Source organism: Equus przewalskii, chromosome 5 (genome assembly GCF_037783145.1).
Source record: "Equus przewalskii isolate Varuska chromosome 5, EquPr2, whole genome shotgun sequence".
Taxonomy (NCBI): Eukaryota; Metazoa; Chordata; class Mammalia; order Perissodactyla; family Equidae; genus Equus; species Equus przewalskii.
Genome location: NC_091835.1, coordinates 79715865 through 79740934, shown reverse-complemented (window position 1 = coordinate 79740934; position 25070 = coordinate 79715865). Strand labels below are relative to the sequence as shown.

Here is a 25070-nt window from a genome sequence, read left to right as displayed (position 1 = left end):
GTGAAATTTCAGGTTACATTATTATTTGTCAGTCACCATATACATTTGCCCCTGTGCCCCTTATGCCCACCTCCCAAACCCCCTTCCCCTCTGGTAACCACTAATCTGTTCTCTTTTTCCATATGTTAGTTTATCTTCCACACAAGTGAAATCATTTGGTGTTTGTCTTTCTCTGTCTGGCTTATTTTGCTTAACATAATACACTCAAGGTCCACCCATGCTGTTGCAAGTGGCAAGTTTTTGTCTTTTTATGGCTGACTGTTATTCCACTGTATGTGTATGTGTGTGTGTATATCTTCTTTATCCAGTCATCAGTTGATGGGCATTTGGGTTGCTTCCACGTCTTGGCTATTGTGAATAATGCTGCAATGAACAAAGGGGTGCATAAGTCTCTTTGAATTGCTGACTTCAAGTTCTTTGGATAAATATCCAGTAGTGGGATAGTTGGGTCATATGGTGTTTCTATTTTTAATTTTTTTGAGAAATCTCCATACTGTTTTCCATAGTGGCTACACCAGTTTGCATTTCCACCAGTAGTCTATGAGGGTTCCCTTTTCTCCACATCCTCTCCAATGTTTATTTTTTGTCTTGGTAATTACAGCCATTCTGACGAGTATCAGGAGATATCTCATTGTACCTTTTTTTTTTTAAAGATTTCATTTTTCCTTTTTCTCCCCAAAGTGCTCCCAGTATACAGTTGTATATTTTTAGTTGTGAGTCCTTCTAGTTGTTGCATGTGGGATGCTGCCTCAGCATGGCTGGATGAGCAATGCCATGTCCGTGCCCAGGATCTGAACCAGCAAAACCCTGGGCCACCAAAGCGGAGCATGCGAACTTAACCACTCAGCCACGGGGCTGGCCTCTCACTGTAGTTTTGAGTTGTGTTTCTCTAATGATTAGTAATGCTGAATATCTTTTCATGTGCCTGTTGACCATTTGTACCTCTTTGGAAAAATGTCTCTTCATATACTCTTGCCCCCCTACCCTTTTTTTTTTTTTTTTTTTGCTGAGGAAGATTAGCCCTGAGCTAACATCTGTGCCACTCTTCCTCTACTTTATATGTGGGTCACTGCCACAGCATGTCTGATGAGTGGTGTGGGTCCGTGCCTGGGATGCAAACCCACAAACCTGGGCTGCTGAAGCAGGGCGTGAACTTAACCACTGTGCCATGAGGTCCACTCCTCCTCTGCTCACTTTTTGACTGGGTTGTTTTTTTTGCTGAGTTCTATGAGTTCTTTATATATTTTGGAGATTAATCCCTTGTCAGATATATGATTCGCAAATATTTTCTCCCAGCTGGTGAGTTGTCTTTTTGTTTTGGTCCTGGTTTCCTTTGCCTTGCATAAGGTCTTCAGTATGATGAAGTCCCATTTGTTTATTTTTCTTTTGTTTCCCTTGGCTGAGTAGACATGGTATTTGAAAAGATGCTGCTGAGAGTGATGTCAGAGAGTGTAATGCCTATATTTTCTTCCAGGAGTTTTATGGTTTCACACCTTACTTTCAAGTCTTTAATCCATTTTGAGTTAGTTTTTGTATATAATGAAAGATAACAGTCACTTTCATTCTTTTGAATGTGGCTGTCCAGTTTTCCCAACACCATTTACTGAAGAGAATTGTATGTTCTTGGCTTCTTTGTCCAAGATTAGCTGTCCATAGATGTATGGTTTTATTCTGGGCTTTCAATTCTGTTCCAGTGATCTGTGTGTCCATTTTTGTAGCAGTACTATGCTGTTTTGTTTACTATAGCTTTGTAGTATATTTTGAAGTCAGGGATTGTGAGGTCCCCAGCTTCATTCTTTTTTCTCACGATTCCTTTAGCTATTTGGGGTTTTTTGTTGCACCATATGAATTTTAGGATTCCTTCTTCTATTTCCATGAAGAATGTCATTGGGATTCTGATTGGGATTGCACTGAATCTGTAGATTGCTTCAGGTAATAAGGACATTTTAACTATGTTTATTCTTCCAATTCACATGCATGGAAGATCTTTCCATTTCTTTACGTTATCATCAATTTCTTTCAGTGTCTTATAGTTTTCACTGTATAGGTCTTTCACCTCCTTGGTTAAATTTATTCCTAGATATTTTATTCTGCTTGTTGCAATTGTAAATGGGATTGTGTTCTTGAGTTAGTTTGTTATTAGAGTATAGAAATGCAACTGATTTTTGTAAGTTGATTTTATACCCTGAAACTTTGCTATAGTTGTTGATTATTTCTAATAGTTTTATGATGGATTCTTTAGGGTTTTCTATGTGTAGAATCATGTCGTCTGCAAACAGCAAGAGTTTCACTTCTTCCTAATATGGACACCTTTTATTTCTTTTTCTTGCCTAATTGCTCTGGCCAAAACCTCCAGTACTCTGTTGAATAGGAGTGGCCAGAGTAGGCACCCTTGTCTTGTCCTTGTTCTCAGAGGGATGGCTTTCAGTTTTTCACCATTAAGTATGATGTTGGTTGTGGGTTTATCATATATAGCCTTTATTATGTTGAGGTACTCTTCTTCTATACCCATTTTATTGAGAGTTTTTTTTATCATAAATGGATGTTGGATCTTATCAAAAGCTTTCTCTGCTTCTACTGAGATGATCATGTGATTTTTATTTATCATTTTTTTAACATAGTCTATCATATTGATTTATTTGTGGATGCTGAACCATCCCTGCAGAAAGGGCTATATTTTTATAAATACTTCATATATTGTGCCCTTGTTGACAGTAAACCCAAATACTTCCACTATAGGAAGAAAGTTTGTACTAGAAACCAACCATACTGACTTTCAGCCTCCAGAACTGTGAGAAAATAAATCTCCACTGTTTAAGCCCCTCAGTCTATGGTATTTTGTTACGGCAGCCCAAGCAGACCAATACAACTATTATGCTCTAACAAACTGCACTATCAGGCTAGAACCCTAAGCCAAGGATCTTTAGTGAATGATCTTCTAAAGCGAGAACCATGTCTACCTTAGTTTACCAAACAGAGCTTTACACTCAATAGGTGCTCAATACACATTTCAATAAACAAAATTTTTGAACACTTCTGCATTAGCACCTACAAGTCATGAGGATTGGGAATCCATAGATTTACAAAGTCCCTATCTTCAAAGAACTCACGGTTTAGGGGAGAAAAGATAAAGTAAACCAAATGTCATGATAAAATGTGACAGGTACAATAATAGAATTTAGGGGAAAAGAAGGTAGAAGAGGAAGGAATCTCTTTTATTAGGACGTGTCAAGTGTCAGAAAAGGATTAATTGATTAATAAAGGGAAGAAAATATAATGCGTTCCTCTGCAAAATGTAAAGTAATCCAACTGTAATGCTAGGCAATGGAATCAGGCAGACAAGTGATATTAAGGCCTACCACAGGGCTCTGGGAATAGATAAGCAATATTTGATACTCCAAACTGTTAAAGATTAGAACATTACTGAAGCAAGTAGTTTTAGTCTAACTAAATTTTCATTTCTCTTCCGAGTTTTTAAGATGTCTAAAAACTACAGGTATTTAAATATACCATTATCTCATCGTATCATGAATCAAAATGTATAGTAAGTATTAGTTTTACTTCCAAAAGCCACTAGGAAAAAAATTACAATTAACATTAAAGATAGTTCAAGTTAGAAAAATAATACCATGTTATTAATATTTGTGAGCTAATATTCATCCCAACATTGTAAAATCAAACAACGTCTCATTTTTCTTTGATGGGAAAAAGCCTTTGAGGATTTTGCTTTTAGATGACAAGCAGTAATACTGTGCACATCCCTCACCCTCCCTTTCAAGATTCTAAAAAGTAGTACTAATTCCCAAAGCATTTAGCTTATAAAATCTCTTACACAAATAAACACTATTATTGAATTGTGCTTCAGACAAGACTCAACACTAATTTTTAATAAAAATAACAAACGCAAAGAAAATAATCATTACTTACCTGCATAGGTTTGGTAAGTGGATCCATTCTAACTAAATAAACTTCCAAGGTACGTTCTTTTTTCATGGGCAATGGAAGTGTCAAGTAACAAAAAGGATCAAACGTCACTGAAATCTTAGCACATTCAGGACAAACTAAAGTTGATTTGAAAAGGCCATGAAATATATCTACTATGATAGAATCATTTCTTTTTAAATGGTTTTCCCAGGCTTCTTCAGCAACTACCTATAACGAAAGCAGACACATTTTATACAGAGATACCACATTATTATTAACAATGGTGACAATAATATTGTTAAATTTACCTTATCGGGCCTTCCATCAGCATCTTTTAATTGTATATATGGTTTTTTCCTAATTCTATTCAAATCTTCATGTAGTCCATCTAACAGGAAAGCTAATAGCTCCTGGCAGTCCTGCTGCTGGTATCCAGAGAACTGAGGTGCAAAACGTCCTACCTGTGTCTGTAAATTGTAAAAAAAAAAAGATTGATTTTAAAAAAATTTGTAGTCGATTCTCATTATTCACAGATTCCATGTTTATGAATTCACCTACTTGCTAAAATTTATTTGTAACCCTGAAATCAACTTATGGCACTTTTGTAGTAATCCAGATATGATAATTACTAACTAAAAATATTTTTAAAATGATAACTAATCTGTAATACAGAAACAAATGTTAACCTGAGAAAAGAACAAGGAGAAAATATGGTAAAGTTTTGTAGGAAGGATTGGGAAACACTAAAGAGCATTATGATACAATAACATTTCTGAGTCACTAGAAAAAAAATCACAGTTCTCATCTAGTTTCTGTCTATAAAAAGAGGATGAATCTCATAGAGATAATAGGAATATTCATGTTCATATATAATTTCCTAGTCTTTGCAGTACTAAGTATTTTTTTGTTGAGACAAAAGAAATGTGAAAGAAAAAAGTTAGACATCAAGAACCTATTTATACATAATTTTAAGAGAGTATCTGGCAAAATACAACTAACTGGAATCATGGGTATGGGCCAAGAAATGGTTTCTCTCCAGGCCAGCCCGTGGCATTGTGGTTAAGTCTGCACACTCTGCTTCAGTGGCCTGGGGTTCGCAGGTTTGGATCTTGAGTGCAGACCTAGCACCACTCGTCAAACCATGCTGTGGTGGCATCCCACATGAAAAATAAGAGGAAGATTGGCATAAATGTTAGGTCAGCAACAATCTTCCTCACCAAACAGAAAGGAAAAAAAAAAAAGAAATGGTTTGTCTGAACTAGTTTGTCCAAAGTTTAGAAAATTGAAGAAGAAAAATACAGGAGTTGTTTGACTTGTTTTTTAGCTTTTAAGAACTAGTGTATGTTAATAAAATGTTACTTAGTAGATGTCCTATATATGAATGTCACTTGTTTGTATAAAAAAATTGCTGAAAACTGTATATTCTTTTTAAAAGTTTAAAATTTCTCATTAATCTATATAATTAGGCAAACTTTTTTAACAATATAAAACTAAATTTCAGCTCAATTCTTATTTAAATGACACTCTAAATTCTAAGAAGTAGCCACTTCACAAATAAGAACAAACTTAAAATAAAAGTTTTAAGAATTAAATTGAAAGTGTATTTAATATTTAGTGCTTGTTTTGCAGATAAGTTTCATTTTAATAATTTTTCAAACTTATAATGACTCTCAAAATAAACTGAGCTCTTAAGAGTTTAATGACATGTCCAAATTTTGTCTTTACATTTCCATAAACTATTTTTGTAGGTTTCTCAGAGATGTGCTGTATTCTAAAACAACCTGCAAATGCTCAGTGCTGTCTCCCTATGGTCATTTGGTACCATACCCGTGTTTCTCAAGCTTCATTTCATTATTTCCCTCCCCATCCCCCAGAACCTTTAAAGACATTTTTAAACTAATGAAGTGTCCCATCTTCCATCCCGAAAATTTAATACCACAGATGTACTGTGCATCTATTTATGTGCTGTGTCCCTTTTGAAGGCCACAAACCATTGTAACGGCTATGGTTTCACCCCTTCCCCAGAGAACCAACTTTTGCCCTCTTGCAGGTGACATAGCCTTCGTTGAAGATGTATTTACCATACTAACCTTAAAGGCTCTTGGTGTGACGTAGCTAAATTTTCCAGACCACATTTGCTTGATCAATTCAGCATAAGATTTAGCTATTTCACCTCTCATTCCTAAGGGATTGTCAAAATTCAGTTCTTCTTGATACTTATCATTTAGGAAATACTCAGTAAGTGGAGGTGTGTTGCTCAAACACTGCAAAGAATAAAACATATTTTCAAGTAAAAGTAACCATACAAGTTAAATATGTTAAAATGAAGAGAGAAACAAATTGACTTGCCATAATACATAGAGAAAAATTTAAATGATGGCCTCTTGCACCAATAAGTAACTGGTCAAATAAACACTCAAATGATGTACTCAACTATTCATTTCCCAAATTTCAAATCAATTACTTACAATAAATGAAAATGCTAATATTTTTTGCTGTAAAATCTGAATTAATTTTAACCACAGCAAACTACCTGTTAACTGGGAGAGAAGCTCAGAGTTTTCTTTCCTTCTTTTACTTGATTGGTAGAAATTATGGACTGTCTACTCATCCCAGGCACCTGCAAATTAGCCTGAGTAGGTAAAAACTGAGACAGAGTGCAAGCAAGAAATTAACTTCAAAGAAGTATTTACTGCTTCCATTGTCAGTTCCTTATCATGAAAGAGCAGCCTTTTAAATTTTCTGTTGGGTCAACCATTTTTAGAAGGTACAGTACAGAGTAGCTGAGCCTGAGAAAACAAACTTTTGTTATGTGAACTCTGGCTAAATATGTTTTTACTTCTTTCAGCTCTTGTATGATATCATAACAATCCAATTTTCCTTTATGGCAAGATTAAAACTATGATTAAGTTAATTCTCCAATTCTTTTCCATTTTGAATTAAATAATTTAGGATTTACAATAAAATAGATGGCAGAAGTACAGTTTTTCCACAATATTTATCTCAAGATGGAATAATTTTAAGTTGATAATACCAACTACTTCGATTTCATTAGGAACCCAATGTTACTTTATCAATTAGATGTCTAGAGTCACTATGGGAACATGTAATGACTGACAGAGACTTATGGTCATACAGGTAACTTTTTTTTGCTGCAGGAAGGTATCTGTCTGGAGTCAAGAGACACAGTGCTTTAAGTCAAGCTAGCTGCTTGAATGTCAAGTGGTAGAAAACCAGTCTTACAAGAGCTCAGATTTATAATAACGGAAATCAAAGTTTTTCAAATCTTGCTCACCACTCATTTGGATTAAGTTAAATATTCTTGGTAGCTACGAAAGGTTCAGCCTGTTGGGTTCGTGCCAATAACTTGGATGCTGTAAACTATAACCATATACCATGTACTAAAACTCCAAAATTAAGTATATTCAAGTTTTTGAAATATATTATGGTGTTCTATTTTGTGGTTTCAACTATAAATCAATTTATATTTACTCAAGTAATCATAATACCTATTTTGGAATTAATTCTCAGGCAATGAAAAAATATTGTTAAAAATGTTTGGGGTGGGCTACATAGTCTACAGAGTCACTTACATGCCATTTTCAGCAGTAAAACGTTTTATGTGAGCAAGAGGAGACAGGAAGGCTACAGCGCAGGAGACGACTAGGGAAGGGGGACTTTTCTACCTTTCTTCTTAACTCCTCTTCTATCTCAACCCTATAATCTTACATGCTTTCTGAGTTTCATGTTCTCTTTTCCTTTTGTATTACATGTCCTTTTGACTATAAATCCAGCATTGGAGGTAGAGCCAGGCAACCCCAAATACACACAACATGGCTACACAAGGCATAGATGCCATCACTTAGTAGTATCATCTGATTTAATACACACAAGATCAACATTCAACAGTCAGTGAGGCAAAGAGAAAGTCAGACGGCATTTCCAACATTTATCAATTAGTTTTCAAATCCTTATATTTGATCAGCTCAGAGTTATACTAAGGATATAATATTCCACTATCTGTAACACAATTATACAAAAAACCTAATTTATGGCTTTATCAAATACCTCAAAGAACCAAGTTGTGCAAACATGCATAATGTTTGCACTTTGTTTTTACTTAATTATTCATACGTATCCTTATCTTACAAAGAGCTTCCAAATATAATTGAAAATATTTTAGCTTTCCAATAGGATCCAGAGAGATCTTCATAAATTTTGTATCTAATCATGTCACTTCCTTGCTATAAATCCTTTCACAGCAATTTCCAATTAAAACTCCAAATCTTTAGAAGGGTCTGTCTTTTGCCCACCTTTGTAGCCTCATTCTTTGCCAATACCTTTTTTTAAATCCATTCCAGCCTTATCTGATTACTTTGGGTTCCTTGACCTCCAGGCATTCTCTCACTCTCTAATTGCAACATTACTCCATCTACGTGAAACATACCATTATTGCCTTACTAACGTCTACTAAACCATCAAGATTCAGGTATCCCATCTGGAAAGCTTTCCTAGATTCCCTTAAAGTGTTTCCCCTGTTCGTTTCCATATTGCTTGGTGCTCACTTTTATTACAGTACTTATTTTATAATATAATGTTAACTCTAGTTTTTAGTTTATCTGTCTTGTCAAATGGACTGAGACCTCCACCTTCCTCCTCCAGCAGGAACCGAGGCATCCTTTACATTTACATCTCCAGCACTGAGCACCACGTCACTTGGCACTTACATGTGCACAACATATGTATGCTTAATAAAAATATTTTTGCCTATATTTACTAATGTATTTATCCTCTTGGTTTTTGTATTCTTTACTTTCAATGTTTCCACAGAATACTCAAAAATTTTTTTGAATGAAATATTACTAAGGCAAAAATATATTTCCTTGTAATGAATCATCTCAAAAGTTCCTTCAAGCACTTCCACCTGAATACTAAACCAAAAGGACAGAACCTATGAAAAGTCCCTCCCCCTTTTGTCTGACCGTCATTCAATCCACTATCTGCTTTATAGTGGGTCTCTGTCTAGATTTTAAAGTCCTTGACACAGAGACCAGAGCTTATTTTCAGTGACACATGCCAGTTTGAAGCTGGCACAATGCCTGTCAAGATATCATAACCAACATATTTTGAAATAAACCTTATATTTAAACTATCAAGTCCTAAATGGCCCCCAAAAGCATCCTATTTGTTGAATATAATGTTTTAAGAAACTCACAAACTACATTTTTCTAAAAACTTGTACAAACATATAAATACAGAAATTCAATAGCCAGTTTAATTGTTCTACTAATGCACAGATCATAATGATTTAAAAACTAAACTGTCAGACTTTTCTTCCTCATTTTGAAAATACCATACTTTTCTCCCTCATCTTGAAAATAATATTATTATTCTACGAGTCACTACATTTTTGAAATACTATAAAGACCAATTAAAATATTAAAAGTTCATGTATAACTGTTGGAATAAATTTCAAGGCATAATTGGAATAGAGTCAAACAACTGAAACATTTCCATGACCCAGCTGATATCAGTATTCAATAACTACACCCTGGCAGAAGAAATAAGCCAGTTTCTTAAAGTTGGCCATAACAGAGTTTGATTGGTAATTTAGGCAACTCATTATTCAATCTCTTAACATGAGGCTATCTTAGAAACATGAACATCTTTGACAATTACACAAAAATTGGATACTTGGACTGTTTGCCATTAAATACAAAGTTTTAAAGAATAAAGATAATTTTCATTTGTTCTGTAATAAAAATCATAAACAGAATTGTGGAGCACCTCTCTCAAAGATACTTCTACTTAAAAAAAAATCACTTTCTTATCTGATTGAGACTGTCCCAAAACAATTCCTTATTTAAGACATAAGAAATATATATTAAAATATATTAAATATATAATATATTAAAAGTCCTACATATGTAGATAAAGGAAATTTTCTTTTTAACTTGTAAGATACTTTACTGAGTGATATAATATTGACTAGAAATAATACAACATGTGTTGTGCCCACGTGGATGTTTCTCTTAACTCTGAATGCCTTTTGAACTGTTAAATAAAACAAAACTCATCCTCCTCAACACACATGGTTTTTCTTAGTGGAAACTGAGAATATATATGAATGTATCATAAAAACAAAAAGGATTATATAAATAGCATTAGTATGTTATTTTCGTGGCTATTTATGAGTTTTACAACATTTTACGAGTCACATGCCATGTTGAGCTTCACCTCTGCGAATTCATTTGATTTCAATTGCCTGATATTGACAATTACTAACTCTTACAATTCATCACCGCAAAAATGAAGTCCAAATACGAAGTAATGTGACCGATCATAAAACATATATCTTAAGCCACAGGTTTTTTATATCATAATTGTGCCTAGAGTTCGTCCTAAAACTGGGGAGAATTTTGTGAAATACATATTAAAAATAAAGCAATAATCAGAATGAGGAAAAAGATCCTGTATCAGTAGTTTCAATTCTTAATGCAAAAGATGAGAAGAACTTACATTAATCAACAGGCAAATGTACTTGGTAACTAGGCGAAATATTTCCACATTTAAATAGTTTTTTGTGATTTCTAGGCAAGTTAATAGTGTGCAAAACTAACAAGAACATTTGAAAATGTAAGGATTAAAAAAACTAAATTTCATATTTAGTATATGGTAGACTTTTGGCATTCATTAATTTAGCCTTCTTGATATAATGACCCATTGGCTGATTGGAAGGTTCAGGGCCTAAGCTATTGTGAAAAATTGCTGACTCATAAGGGATGATGAGAATGTCTGGTGTATGTGCAAGCCAATCATTTTTTTTTTTGAGGAAGATTAGGCCTGAGCTAACTGCTACCAATCCTCCTCTTTTTGCTGAGGAAGACTGGCCCTGAGCTAACATCTGTGCCCATCTTCCTCTACTTTCTATGTGGGACGCCTACCACAGCATGGCTTGCCAAGTGGTGCCATGTCCGTACCCGGGATCCGAACCGGTGAACCCTGGGCTGCCGAAGTGGAAGGCGCGCCCTTAACCGCTGCACCACCGGGCTGGCCCCTAAGCCAATCATTTTGTGAATGGATGTGACTGCTAAATATCTGTTCCTCAAAGTGGCTTTGTGGTTCTCCATTTGTGCCTACATATGGACTTAAAGTGGAAACTGCAAGTAATAAGAGTATTCTTGAATGTGAATTCGAATTAGGAGTCTTAAGAAATATTCTTCAGTGTAATGTATTAAGACTGAGCCTTAGCATGTACTCCCCTTAGAATATTCTTCCCCTGTAAGAAATTTCTACTTATTCTTTAACACGCACCTCAGCATTTCTTACAAATGTTATATTTTCCTCGGCATCTCAAGGAAGAACTAATCTTCCTTCCTCTGGGCTAACACTATACCCTTAACTCACAAAATGCACCACTTATCTTGAGAGCAGAGTCCATGTCTTATCACCTTTGTACCTCAGGATCTAGCACAATGCCTGACACATACCTCAATAAAGGTAGGTTGAATGAATTAAAACTTGCATGGTAGAAAGACTGGAAGCCGTCCTTAGAGAGATTGAGAGCAGTGACAAAACACTTGACCAAAGAGATCTGAATTGCATCTTGTTGTATAACTTAACCTATCTAAAAGTTCTACAACTTCAAAAATAAAAGTCCAAATAATGCGTAAAGAGGCTTCCCTAATGAAGAAAGATTAATGTGAATGCCTCAACAACTATCAGGATAAATGCATATAAATAAAAGATATGTGAAGGAAAAATATTTGGAAATAAATTTTTATGAAGACTCTTTTCCTCAAATCTTCAACCTAGAACCAGACATAAAAATTCTAAAGAGAATTCTTCTAAATAATCAAATGTCTTATGCAGTGGACATTCTGCTATTTGGTTCAACGTGTGTAGATCTTTAACCACTGCCACCATGAAGGACTATTTTTAAGAAGAATGCATATACCATTCAACTACTTTATAAAGTATTCATTCTCTATGAAAAATTCTCTAGTTATAAATTTCCATCCTCAACCCAATATCCTAAGATTTGTATATTATGTGAAGTATGATTTTCTTTTGTTATTTAAATACTTGGAAAGACTACAAGGCTTTGCACATAACGTGTCCTTAGAAACACATACAAATCCTACTGCTGTTACATTACTTTCAAAAGATTCTTCTATTAAATTTGTTCTGATCAGTAAGACTGATGTTTCTAGAATTCTCTGAAGAAATGTAAGTGACTCACATAAGAGTCCCAATTTTGTATTTCACTATAAACTTCCACATGGTTTTTTAAAATTGATGAGGTGAAATAAAGTTCTACTAAATAAGCAACTCTCAAGTCTGTAATCAACATATTTTAGGAAATGAATAATTAATAGCCATCCCAATAACTTGTAATGAATCTGGAATTTCCCCAGTACCTGGAAAATAGCCAAAGTAATCCCCTTCAAAAAGAGAAAGTTGTCTTTTGTAATGCTGAATATGAACCACTCCCTTTCTGTTCAGGTGCTCCAGAAGCCCAATTTTCAAGTGATCATGTATGCTCACTATTTTAGTAAACCGGTAACTAGAACAGGAAAGAAAACAAACTTAATTTTTGATTACCTAAAGCCTCTGAGTTGCGCAACTCATTCTGTAACTGATCAAAATGTAACGCCACTCACAACCTTTAAAAAAGTAGCTACACCTTCGAACTGACCAATATGAAAGATAAAACCCAATCTAAAATGAGGAAATTATTTTATTTTCTTATGATTTAAACAATAAAACCTGAAGTAATACATACTTAAAATAACCTTAGGAAACCCTCAAGTATTTTTCCCTGGATTTTAAGATTAGATGGATAAAGAATTTTCAGATTTGCCATGTTACTGTTATTGTTTTCCAATTTGTCATGACAACAGTACAAACATTCTGAAAGGTACTATGTAATTCCGAAGCACTCTATTAATCTTAGCACGCTGGCTCTAGCTCTGGGATGGAACAGCGGGCGAGACAGGAAACGATGATGTAGACTTTCACAATGAAGAACTACCAACGTAAGCCTGCCCCTTCAGCAAGCAGATTTAAAAAATGAGACTTTTTAAGACACTTGATGTTTTACTTTTTGTTACTTTTTTTTCTAGGGAAGGCAGATCTCATTACATTTGAGAGATCAATTTGGAAGCTTCTTCAAATATTTTGGGAAAGCAAATACAACTATAGTTTTATTTTGCTTACATTGCCATTCTCCAAACTTTGTTTAAAGAACACATTTAGGTAAGTAAAATATAAGTGGATATAACTTTCCTTTTACTTATTTAGTTTTAAAAAAGTTTTAACTATGGTTTCCTTCCGTCTTCCAACTAGTCAGTGAAGACAACCAGCATACACTCTATTTAAAATATTGGGATTTTAATGAAGGAGTTTTAAAGGCAGTGTTTTTGAATTGGACAAAGATGTTCCACCATTTTAATGTATATCAATCTGGTCACTATGCTTAAGACATGAATAAAATTAAACTTCATTTAAAGTCCCTGTCCTCACACTTTCCTTCAAATTCCATGGAATCTCTTCTTCACACACTACTTGACTTCAATGAAGAATTATTATGAAAGCTCTGGGAAGTATGAGAAATAATGGGAAACATTTTGTTGGCTAGCAAAAAAATTCTAATGCTTCCTTTTTTCCTCATCTATAGGAAAATGGAGGCAGAATTCTAAGTTTGTCAAAAACACTACCCCGTTACTTGCAGTAAATCTGGTAACTAGAGATGCCAATGTTAAAGAAGCCGTGATTATGTAAAGACTATTGATTTTCACATTAAAAACTAAAAGCAGAAATTGGATAGAAGAGCCACTTGCAATATAGATTAATTTGAAAGCTTTCGCAATGATTACAACAACAACAATGCATTAAGTTTCAGGTAGGGGTATTTAAATACGGTTTTAAAACCACTAGCCTATAACAGCAATTGTCTAATTGTTTTTTTCTTCCCTAACAGGCTATTTAATAAGTGATTTTATGTTTATATATTCACTTTATGGGAAGCATGTGAAAACCAATGGTTCTAACAACTTTAATAAATGTTACTGTAAGTTATATTTATTTTAAAGAACTAAAGCTTATGAATTCAATATCTTCTCTCTTACCCCATTAATAACTCAAAACTGGCTCACAAATAAATGAATACCAATATTGTAGGCAAGCAAAATAGTCAAAGGATTTAAGAAAGAACAATGGTTCCTTATAATTTTATGTGTGTTCAGACCCTTGAACATAATATTCAGTAAAGAAAGATTTTTGAATAAAGAAGTATAAGAGTTGCTTGATTTGTTGATCTTTTAGTTCTCCTGCAAAGGCATACAGGAAAGGGCAGCAGAATTTTTCTTTAAATTTTAACTGATTTACTACATTCTTTTTTTTTTTTTGGAGGACGATTAGCTCTGAGCTAACCTCTGCTGCCAATCCTCCTCTTTTTGCTGAGGAAGACTGGCCCTGAGCTAACATCCGTGCCCAACTTCTTGTATTTTATATGTGGGACGCCTACCACAGCATGGCTTGCCAAGAAGTGCCATGTCCACATTCGGGATCCGAACCGGTGAACCCCAGGCCGCTGAAGCAGTACATGCACACTTAACCTCTGTGCCACAGGGCTGGCCCTCATTTATTACATTCTTTAAGAGAAATCGCCAAGCATATACTGCTCTGTATCATTTCATTACACTAGGCCCATAACTGAATAAATATGTAAGCTGAGTTGAAACAAAAATTTAAAGACCATGTGCTAGCATGAACTATGAAGGTTAATCATAATCAAAAAGAACTTTAAATTTATCTAAATAATCACTCAACAAATATTTAAGAACAGATCCCTATTTCAAGAGTCCCTAGAAGTAGAGAAATGTTCTAAAAGGATCTTTTCATATCATTCACATGATTGATTTCATATCATTCACGTGAATGATTTTTTCATATCATTCCTTGAATGACTTCTCATTCAAGGACCTATCTGCATGGTAGTGGTGGTATGCTCTGCCAAGCTGTGATTACCATGGCAGCCCAACCCAAGTGCTATCAAATTGGTTACACTGGTGCAACATAAGCTGCTGTATTTCTTAGACTTTATACATGTACACTGGTAGGTCTTTGAGTCTTCAGTTGCAAGAAATAAATATATATATATAACGTGCTATAATTCTTTTTAAAATTATTATTCTTTTGGAGTTCAGACAGCTCCAGAAACATTAATTTGGTACAGGTTAAGTTCTAAAAATTTCTGGCAAATTTTTCTAATGAAGTGTTTCTCAAACCATGTGGAGGGAAGACTCAATGTTTAAAAAAATTTACAAATTGGCACAGACTGATACTTTTGTAAAATATAATAAAATGAACCACTAGAAAAATGAAATAAAAATCAACTTGCAAAAAACAAAGCCCTACTTTTTGTAATTAGATTTACTATAAAATTACACTGTCCAACTGCTATAAGTTTTGGATCACTTCTACTTAATTTCTATACTTATTTTATTGTTGACCAGCAGTCTCATCCATAGACACACTGTGAGAAACACTTCTAATGTACTTACGATGAATTCTGGCATTATACCAAACATTGGGGATATCAAAGAAAACCAATGATAGCCTTTACTTTCATGATTCTCACTATGTAATAGGTATTTGTCCAGAAGAAAGAGACAGAGGAGGGGTGTGTGGGAAAGGTAACTAGGGAAGAGGTAGCAGTGTACACAAAGAGGTTCCAACCTTAAGGAATTCCAAGAACCTTTAAGTTTTGGCTACAGAGGTAGGTGGGGTCCAGTTTGGATTTTGTTCCTTGTGTGATGGGAAACAGGTTTTAAGCAAGGAGGTAATATAATCATATTTGTATTTTAAACCAATAACTCTGGAAGCAGTGTACTAAATGGACTGGAAGAGAATAAATGATGGAACAAAGAGACGAATTAGAGATATATTTCAAGAGTTCACATAAAAGATGCTCAAATATTGAAACAATGACAGGAGAGGAGAAGATAGATGTAAGTGATGTTTAAGAGGTAGGACAATGAACAGGACTTGGGTAAGTCTCAGGTTTTTGATTTGGGTTACTGGGTGTATGGCTGCATCTATAAAGGAGTATAAGAAGTAAAAGAATCAGGTTTCTGGGGAAACACGTTTAGTCTTAATAGACATGTTGAGTTGGAGTTATCTGTAATATTGTCTAGGCAGGAATGTCCATCTAATATTTATATATTGGAGGGAAACTCAGGAGACAGAATTCTGGTTGAGACAGATTTGGAATCTGTCAATTGTAAGTGGATGTCAACTTCTCAAAGGTAAAGGGGCTACAAAGAACCTAGCAAACAGGAGATCAAGAGTGACCTTATGAAAAGTAATTTCTATGGGGTGGTATGATGGTCACGGTGATGACATAACATATTGATTCTCACATATTGCTTACTATGCGTGAAGCACTTTACCTTCATTTAACAGATAAAGAAACTAAGAAGTTTCTTATCCAAGATCATACAAGTTATAAGTGGCAGAACTAGGATTTGAATCCAAGCAGTCAGGTTCCAAAATCCATGCTTTTAACTACTGTGCTATGCTGCAGAGATGAGGACTACTGAACAAGAGATGAGAAAGCACAGAACATCCTTTTCAAGGTTAACAGTCTTCCTCACTCCATCTCCCCTCCACCCTGTTTAATAAACAGACTTAACCATGTATATATACTGAAAGAAACACAGCAAAGAGGTGAGGTTAAAGGCATAGAACAAAGAGAAGACGATTCATGGAACGAGGCCCAGGGAAGGTGATAGTGGTCCCAGGAAAATGGTGGTATCAGTATGATGACAGAGACACTTTGGCATGGTATTGAATGAGTATAAGAGGAATCTCAAAGTATGCTGTATCTTACTATTAAGAATTTCCTTATAAACAATTAGTAACATTTTTGTGAAAAATTGGTTTTTAATTTCTTTTAGAAACAGTTACTGAAAGCTTTCTCCTAGCAAAGTCTGTAACGCTTAGAAAAGCCCTGGACCATTACTGAAGAATTGTTCATAATTATATACCAAATCATTAAAAAAATATACATTCATTCATATATATATATATATAATGAATATAGTACGTATACTAGTATGTGTCAATGATTCAGTTTATATTCAAAGCAAAATCTCTCTAAATGAAGGCCAGAGACAGATTTTAATCATACATGAGACATGATTATAAAGCAGAGAGTGATTTTCCAGTAAATCCTTCAAATTCAAATGAACATCATCTTTGATGTAATTATTTTAGGAAGCTGTATGTTCCATTGATATTGTCATTGCTCAAAATATTTTAGGTACTGCTCTTTTTAGAGCTGGCTCACATATGAAAAAGCATCAATATCTAGCATATAGGAGGTGTCACTATGTGTTTACTGAGCATATGAACAATGTATTTTTTGCAAAGGTAAAACACTTTTCTGATATAGGGATTTCTGTAGTAGAAAAATGTGGGAACAAGCATGAGCTATAATGTTATAGTTATATAGTAATTCATTGCTATTTTTATGACCAGGTGAACATAACCTAAGTCACAATGAATAATATACCCTACCAAATGAAATCAAGACCCAACTCAAACGTCACGTCCTTGGTGAAGCCTCATTTATTTCCCAATGGCTCTCTTCTCTTTGCTTCTATACCATTTGGCAGATCACGCTTTCTATCATATCACATATTATATATTATTTATTTATGTCTATCTTACTCACTACACCAGGAACTTCTAGAGGACAGGCACTGTCTTTTTCAACTCTGTATCACCAACGTCTAGAACAATGCTTGGCACATAATAGAGACTCAGTGGATGTTTGTTGGATTAGCTTAGTAAATTAGTGTAATAAAAACAAAAAAACTAGTTTAGCTGCTCTTAATTCCATTGTCCCTTTCTCTTTCCAACCCTAGATGAACCCAATTATTTACTGTATAAACCCAGTCAACTATTTTATGCACATGTAGCTGAACATTGCTAGAGAAAATCTCAAGTGAATAAATTTATACCACTCTAACTTGATGATCTCCAACCTCAAATCTTAATACTGCAATGCAATCTTACTCTTTCATTTGTAGCTAATGATCTGGTCTCGTATTTTGAGGATAATGGAAGTCATCACAAAATCTAGAAAAGACCTGCATCCATAATCCTTTTCTTTTTTCCTGTTGCAAGAGTAGTGTCTTTCCTCCACACAAATGTTGTATTGTAGGTCTTGATCCTGGGATCTCTTTTACCTACATGCCCTCATACAGATGCAATCATTTTCCTGATCTTAAATACCATCTACCAACAGCCATATTTCTATTTCCAACCTAGGCCTCTGGTCTGTGTTCCATACTTGAATATCCATTTGCCTATGGCGTGTCTACTTGGATGTTTCATGGGCGTGACAGATCATAATCTTCTCTCCACCTAAATCTACTCCTCCTACTTTGTCCCTCTTCCCATCACTCCAACTTAATTAAATGGTTATCATTATGATGTACAAGCCAGAAACTAGAGAAACACTTGTGATTTCCTTCACTTTTCATTAATTTGAGTGCCTTCAACATGCCAGACACTGTTCTAGTTAATGAGGCAACTGCAGGGACTCAAAGCCCTTGTGCTCATGGAGGGTGTGTGAGTATGTCCTGGAAGTAGGAGGCAGCAGACAAAGAAAAAACCCAGATACACATGCAGTACGTCAGGTGATCATGACTGATGTATTAAATGTGGGGAAGGTGGTAACCATCGTACATAGTGGGTATAGGATATAGTGGGTAAGGATCTGACCGAAAACAGAGACTTGAAGGAAGCAGGAGAACAAGGATATAAATATTTGGAGGAAGAACATTCCAAGTATAGGAAATTGCAAGTTCAGAGACCCTGAGGCAGGAACATTCTTGGCATGTGCGAGGGGGCTGGTGAGGAGGGAGCAAAGTGGACATGAAAGAGTGGCAGGAAATAAGATAGCAAGGGGCCAGATCATATAGGGCCTTACATTCTCTTTTAAGGACTTTAGCTTCTGTTGAGTGAAATGAAAAGGTATTTAGTATTATAGACTAAGAGTAATAGGAAATGCTTAGATTTAAAAAGGATCACTCCGGCTTTTCTTTTGAGGACAGACCATAGAGGTTAAGGGTATAAAAGCAGAGAAATCAGCTAGGAGATAGCTGGCAATAAATCAGATGAGGAGATGCTGGTAGCCTGGAACCTTCAATGCCTTTGTAATACATTAAAATCCAAATTCCCCCTACATGATCTGGCTTTTGTCTACTTCTTCAAACTCATTTTATACCACTCCCCTTCAAATATTATTCTACAGGTTACTCACCTTTTGGTTCCTCAAAGTTGCCCATCTTAGGGGCTTTTTGCACACATTGTTGCTCCATCTAACTTCAACTCTCATCTGCCTAACTAATACCTATTCTTTGGTCATAGCTCAAATGTTACTTCTGGAGAGTATGACACCCAATATAAGTCAGGTACTCTCCAAGCTCTTGTTATTTACTCATAGCATTCCATTTTTTCTCTTCATGACGCTTATCATAACTGATGATTTACTTAATGTTTATCTCCCCTACTAGACTATGCTCCATGGAAACAGATAATGTTTTGTTCACCATGGTATAATTAGCGCCTATCAGAGTGAAAAGTGCTTAGTAGTCCCTCAATAAATATTTGCTGAGTAAACTAAAGGTTGACCTCATAAGTATATCTTAATTGAAAAAAAAAATTACCCAGCTTGATCACCTACAATATTCTGAAGATAATGTTCTGAATAACTTCAGTTTTTTGAATATATCCATCAGTGATATTCAGAAGAATGAAAGAAATTCCAAAAGGAGTTCTTCAACTTTCTGAACACACTTACCATCAAATGAGTAAGTGTGTGCATAACCTCCTAGGGAAACTGTTTTGAGCAGTAATACTACTTTATGGGATCATCTTGTATTATGGGGCCATATATTTGGCCTAGACAAAAAAACATTTTTAATTGTTGTACAACAATGTGAATATACTTAATGCCACTGAACTATACACTTAAAAATGGTCAATTTTGTTACGTATATCTGACAACAATAAAACACTTTTAAAGCATTTTTTACAAGGTGATTAGTAAAATTTTGAAAGATACATTATCTCAGAATGTCCTGAATAACAACCCAGTTTTAACCAATTTATTAATGTGTCTTAGGGGATAACAAGTCACTTAAACTTCTCTTGCCTCAATTCCCTCATCAGTGAAATGAGGATGCTTATATATATATATATATATGCCCTATATATAAGCCCTATCTCAGAGATCTCTGCCAAGAGGAAATGAAGTGACGAGGATATGAAAAACAACCTGCACTATGCAAAGACGGGTACTGTTATTACCGGAGGCTACAGGTTTGTTACTCGGCCACTAACATTTTTTTTTTTTTTTTTTAAGATTTTATTTTTTCCTTTTTCTCCCCAAAGCCCCCCGGTACATAGTTGTGTATTCTTCGTTGTGGGTTCTTCTAGTTGTCGGCCACTAACATTTTAATATGAGTTTATGAGAATTAGTGATTTATTTTAAATATTATTATTAATTGAGCAATGGTTTTCAGTTACCCACTCACTGACCCTCTTCCTGCCCAATACAGCACAGTTTATAAATCACTATAAAGAGGTGATTGATAACACTTAGCAATTGGTTCCCACATATATATATTACTAAAAGAATATTAAACTAAGCATCCATTATTGGCAAAGTGACAACACTAACGAAGTCAATCATAGGCAAAAAGCAGCATCACAAACTAAAATATAAAGAAGATGATCTCAAGATACGTGACATTAAAAGAAAAAGACATCCAATAGATGAGGGCCTTTAAGTAATAAATACAGCATAGCCTCAAATGACCAGAATTTAAATGTATACATTAAAACAAACAGGCAAAAGACAACAAAACAGGCTGCTCAAAGGGATTTAGTACGGCTTTCCTCTCTTTAAGGTTTTATCAGTCCAATATCCTATACTTTCTAGTGATACTATTCAATAATTCCAAATTTATAATTTAGAATATAAGCCTGACACACTTGAGAATCTTCCAATCATAAAGTGTTGAATGATATTAGTATATATTTAATAAAGGAGGAAAGCATATCTAAGAAAAAATTTTGACATCAAGAAAATGAACTGTTTGATTTTTAGGTAAGAGAAGTAAATTTGGAACCACTTTTTCTTTCCCTTTGTTTTTTTTGGAGGAGGGTAAATTTGTAGTTACCATTATAAATTACAGACTGACATTTCTTATGTTTTCCTTTCAATTACAAATAAAAATCCTTTGAACAATTATGAATATCAACATGAGATACTTCAGTCTGATTATATTAATAATTGCTGTTATAAGATGTGATCACTGGGGGCCGGCCTGGTGGCACAGTGGTTAAGTGCGCACATTCCACTCTGGCGGCCTGGGGTTCGCCAGTTCGGATCCCGGGTGCAGACATGGCACTGCTTGGCAAGTCATGCTGTGGCAGGCGTCCCACATACAAAGTAGAGGAAGATGGGCACGGATTTTAGCTCAGGGCCAGTCTTCCTCAGCAAAAAGAGGAGGATTGGCAGCAGATGCTGGCTCAAGCCTAATCTTCCTCAAAAAAAAAAAAAAAAAAAAAAAAGATGTGATCACTGTAAGTAATCCTACCTAGTGACTATATTCAGTTGGTGTTGATCTTTTATAGGCATAGTAATGTAAAACAATTCTGTATTAGAATCAGATGTACTTATTTACAATTCTTTGAAATAATCCCTCTAGTTCCCCATAATCTATACACATGTTATTTGCTATTACAGAATATCAGGGTTAGACAAAACACTTAAAAGTCTAAATTAATTCAGAAATGGAAGTATTAATCCTAGAGAAATTTGTATATTAATTTGGAAGAATGTGAAGAGCAGACAAATACAATTGTTCCCCTCATATGTGAGTTAAGAAAGGTGTGTTTTCATGACAAGAAATCACTATTAGCCAAGTCACATAAGTGCAAAGCATTATTTTAGGGATACCATTTCTCCCCCAGCTATGAAAACCAAATTCTTACACAGCTATGCTAAATACATACTCTTTCCCAAAATGACCTGCCTGAGAATTCAGGTTCTCCTCTCCCACCCCTTACTCTTTCTAAAACGAAGTGATACTTCTCCTTCAAGTTCAAACAAAGGAAAAGTAAAAACACTGGGGTGCGTTGTGAAAGTGAATGGCTCTAATACAAGTAAGGTGGTTTCCATTTCTTTACCTTTATCAAAACAGAAAGAAGACCTGATTGAGCTGTCAGTTGATAGATGATTAAACATATTTTTGATGATAGTTTGCCATGTAATTTTTGGTACATAATGCAGAAGGAACTGAAATAATTGAGTTTAATTTCCCGGATTAGATAAATATCTGCCCTAGGAAGATTCTGAATTTTTGCATTTTTAGTCAGCCACATTCTCAGTTTATCAGAAGACGTTATTTCTTCAAGATGCTAAACCATTTTTTATAATTCTTACGTCTCAGGGGTTAGGTGTTTCTTTTTTAGTGTGTGAGGATTGGCCCTGAGCTAACATCTGTTGCCAATCTTCCTCTTTTTGCTTGAGGAAGACTTTCGTTGAGCTAACATCTGTGCCAATCTTCCTCCATTTTAGGTGGGACGCTGCCACAGTGAAGCCTGATGAGCGGTGCTAGGTTCACGCCCAGGATCCAAACCTGTGAACCCTGGGCTGCTAAAGTGGAGCGTGTGAACTTCACCACCACACCACCGGGCTGGCCCCAGCTATTTCTTTTTTTGAGGGAAACTATATTCATTTGTTTAACTCTAAGTTTGGTTAATTCAAATAACATTAGAAAGCTTCATGTTAAACTGGGCTTCCAACAACTTGTGTTTCAGTAAATGCAAAAAGAATATCTCAAGGTGAGAGTAGAAGAAGATTTAAACATATTCAAAGCTATGAAGTCTAGAACATAGAAACAATAGCTTCAGTAATGACTTAACTGTTTTACAATATGAGAATCTAGTTTTTCTTAAAAGAATGTTATTTCTGTGTAGTAGTACTCATTCTCTTTAATTAAGTCTAAAAAAACCCATTAAACTTTCTATTGCACATTCTTCTGAATTTACTGAATAAATTTTTTCCTAACCCAACAGATCATAGAAAAAAGTTGACTTTAAAAATGCCTGGAATCCCAACTGATTTTATATTGTATGACATGAATAATGAACAGGTCCTTGATTGCTATTATTTTTTTCAATGACTTCTTAGAGTCTATTTAAGGAGCCCTATTACTTTCAAGTAAAGAGTTTGAAAACAACCATCTTACGCCATGCTGCTTTCCAGTGGAAAAGACCATATCACTCCCCTGCTTCAAATCCATCTGAAGAGCTGCTTCTTCCAGGAAGCCAATCATGAGCCTCCTACGCCTTGACAATGAAAAAGACAAGGGTTGGAGTGCTCCTGAATCTACTCAACTAATGCTAATTAAAATTACCTCCAATAATGCAAATTTTAAAAACTAGACATTCTTTCAATGGAATAAAGCATTTAGGACACTAGAAAACTATTTTGTTAACTTATTTGTATCACTGGGACATGGTGGTATATGCCTGTAATCATAACTACTCAGGAAGCTGAGGCCAAGGATAACCTGAACTCAAGAATTTTGAGTTCCCTGCAGACTTAATATTCATAAACAGTTCTATGTTATTATATCCCTTGGCTATCAGTTTGCCTAGGAAGCACCGAACTAAAAACAGTTCGGAAATGAAGCAGATGATAAATACCATTATTGCCTATACTAAGTGAAAAAGAATGGAAAGTACAGTCAATTCTTTCTTCATTTACTAGGTCCAGTCAAAGTGGAATAAGACTTGTAGGAAAGAAGAACACATATAGGGGCTATGGAAGGTAGAACTTTTCCAAAGTCACTCCACTCAAATTCCTTGAATTTAAAAACAAGACAAAATAATATCAACCTAATATAAACCTATTTATTTATGATGTCCTGGTCACTATCCTAAGAGCTTTATATTCACCTACTCACTTAATCCCCACGAAACTCCTAAAATATGGGTACTATTATCTTCCTCATCTGATAAGGAAATGAGCCGCACAGCTAATAAGTAGCATATTTTCAATCCAGGCAGTGTAATGCCATAGTCTGTGCTCCTAACCTATATTATTAATTATTAACATGTTCCTTCTTTTTTCTAGCCAAAATATGGTTTTTAAACTGTTCCTTAGAGTTCTGGGATCCCTTGAGAATGCTTCGGGGACCACTAAGGAAAGTAAAAGAAAGCAGACAGGACTCTGGGCACTTCACCCAACCAAAGCAACTTCACTGCATCTGTTTAAATATTGAAGATACAATTAAACTTATCATACTAATAATTTTTTTAAAATTTTCATGGTAAAAAGCAAAAAGTTTGAAAAGCATGACATCTAGACTATAATCATCATAAGGTCAGAATCCATGTCTAAAATGTATCTCACATGTTTGACACTCACTAAATGGGAACTTAATAAATGAAACTATATGGCAGTACTATACTCATCAGAAAAATTTAATACTCAATCATGCCATTACAGCAGAGAAAATCTTGAATAACATAGTTAAAATGAATAATAACAACAATAATATTAAACCACACTTGGATTAGTGCTGTTTAGTTTTTAATCATGAGCAATCAAAAGATTTCATCATCTCAAGGCTACTGATGGGTTAAGCACAACCCATTCTCACAGTTAAAAACAGGTATGCTTTTCACATTCCTTTTTTTTAGATATGTCAATAATTATACTGCCCGATGTACTAAAATGCCCACTCATATTTTTTAGGATACTGAATATTCTATAAATTGATACATTGAATTAATATAAGAAATTACATTAAAATTATCAGTAGAAATGTTACTTTATAACATTTTCTGAAGTTCATCGTCTTTAATTTCACAGAAGTTACAAGGCAACTTGAAAAAAAGCATAAGTGAGGAAACAGTACCTAAAAAAATTATTTAAAAAATCCTTCTATTAGTTATCTTTTACCCTATTCGCCTGTGGACCTAAGAACTTACACATGTGTTCATCAAACAGAAGAATAAAGGCTACTGACACCATTTGTATTCCCTCTTAT

The 25070-nt window shown here is 34.8% G+C and overlaps 1 protein-coding gene and 2 long non-coding RNA genes across 15 annotated transcripts in view; 2 read left to right on the top strand and 1 right to left on the bottom strand.

Moving 5' to 3' along the window:
* The window catches only part of USP15 (ubiquitin specific peptidase 15), a 134571-nt gene that overhangs the window by 17095 nt on the left and 92406 nt on the right, over positions 1 to 25070 (bottom strand). For 7 of the 13 annotated variants that reach the window (XM_070621924.1, XM_070621925.1, XM_070621927.1 and 4 more), the window contains 3 exons: positions 6015 to 6188; positions 4233 to 4391; positions 3928 to 4152 (listed from right to left, as the gene is read on the bottom strand). In XM_070621924.1, coding sequence (XP_070478025.1) covers positions 3928 to 4152; positions 4233 to 4391; positions 6015 to 6188 — 558 coding nt within the window. Of the gene's footprint in view, positions 1 to 3927; positions 4153 to 4232; positions 4392 to 6014; positions 6189 to 6457; positions 6567 to 12344; positions 12491 to 23261; positions 23362 to 25070 lie in introns of those variants that run through there. The other 6 variants (XR_011540517.1, XR_011540520.1, XM_070621931.1 and 3 more) reach the window with 4 other exon arrangements.
* On the top strand, positions 12835 to 13828 carry LOC139083637 (uncharacterized). The gene is made up of 3 exons (XR_011540521.1): positions 12835 to 12962; positions 13050 to 13182; positions 13604 to 13828. It is a non-coding gene; the product is annotated as an uncharacterized lncRNA (long non-coding RNA).
* LOC139083642 (uncharacterized) lies at positions 13874 to 22741 on the top strand. The gene is made up of 2 exons (XR_011540526.1): positions 13874 to 13996; positions 22589 to 22741. It is a non-coding gene; the product is annotated as an uncharacterized lncRNA (long non-coding RNA).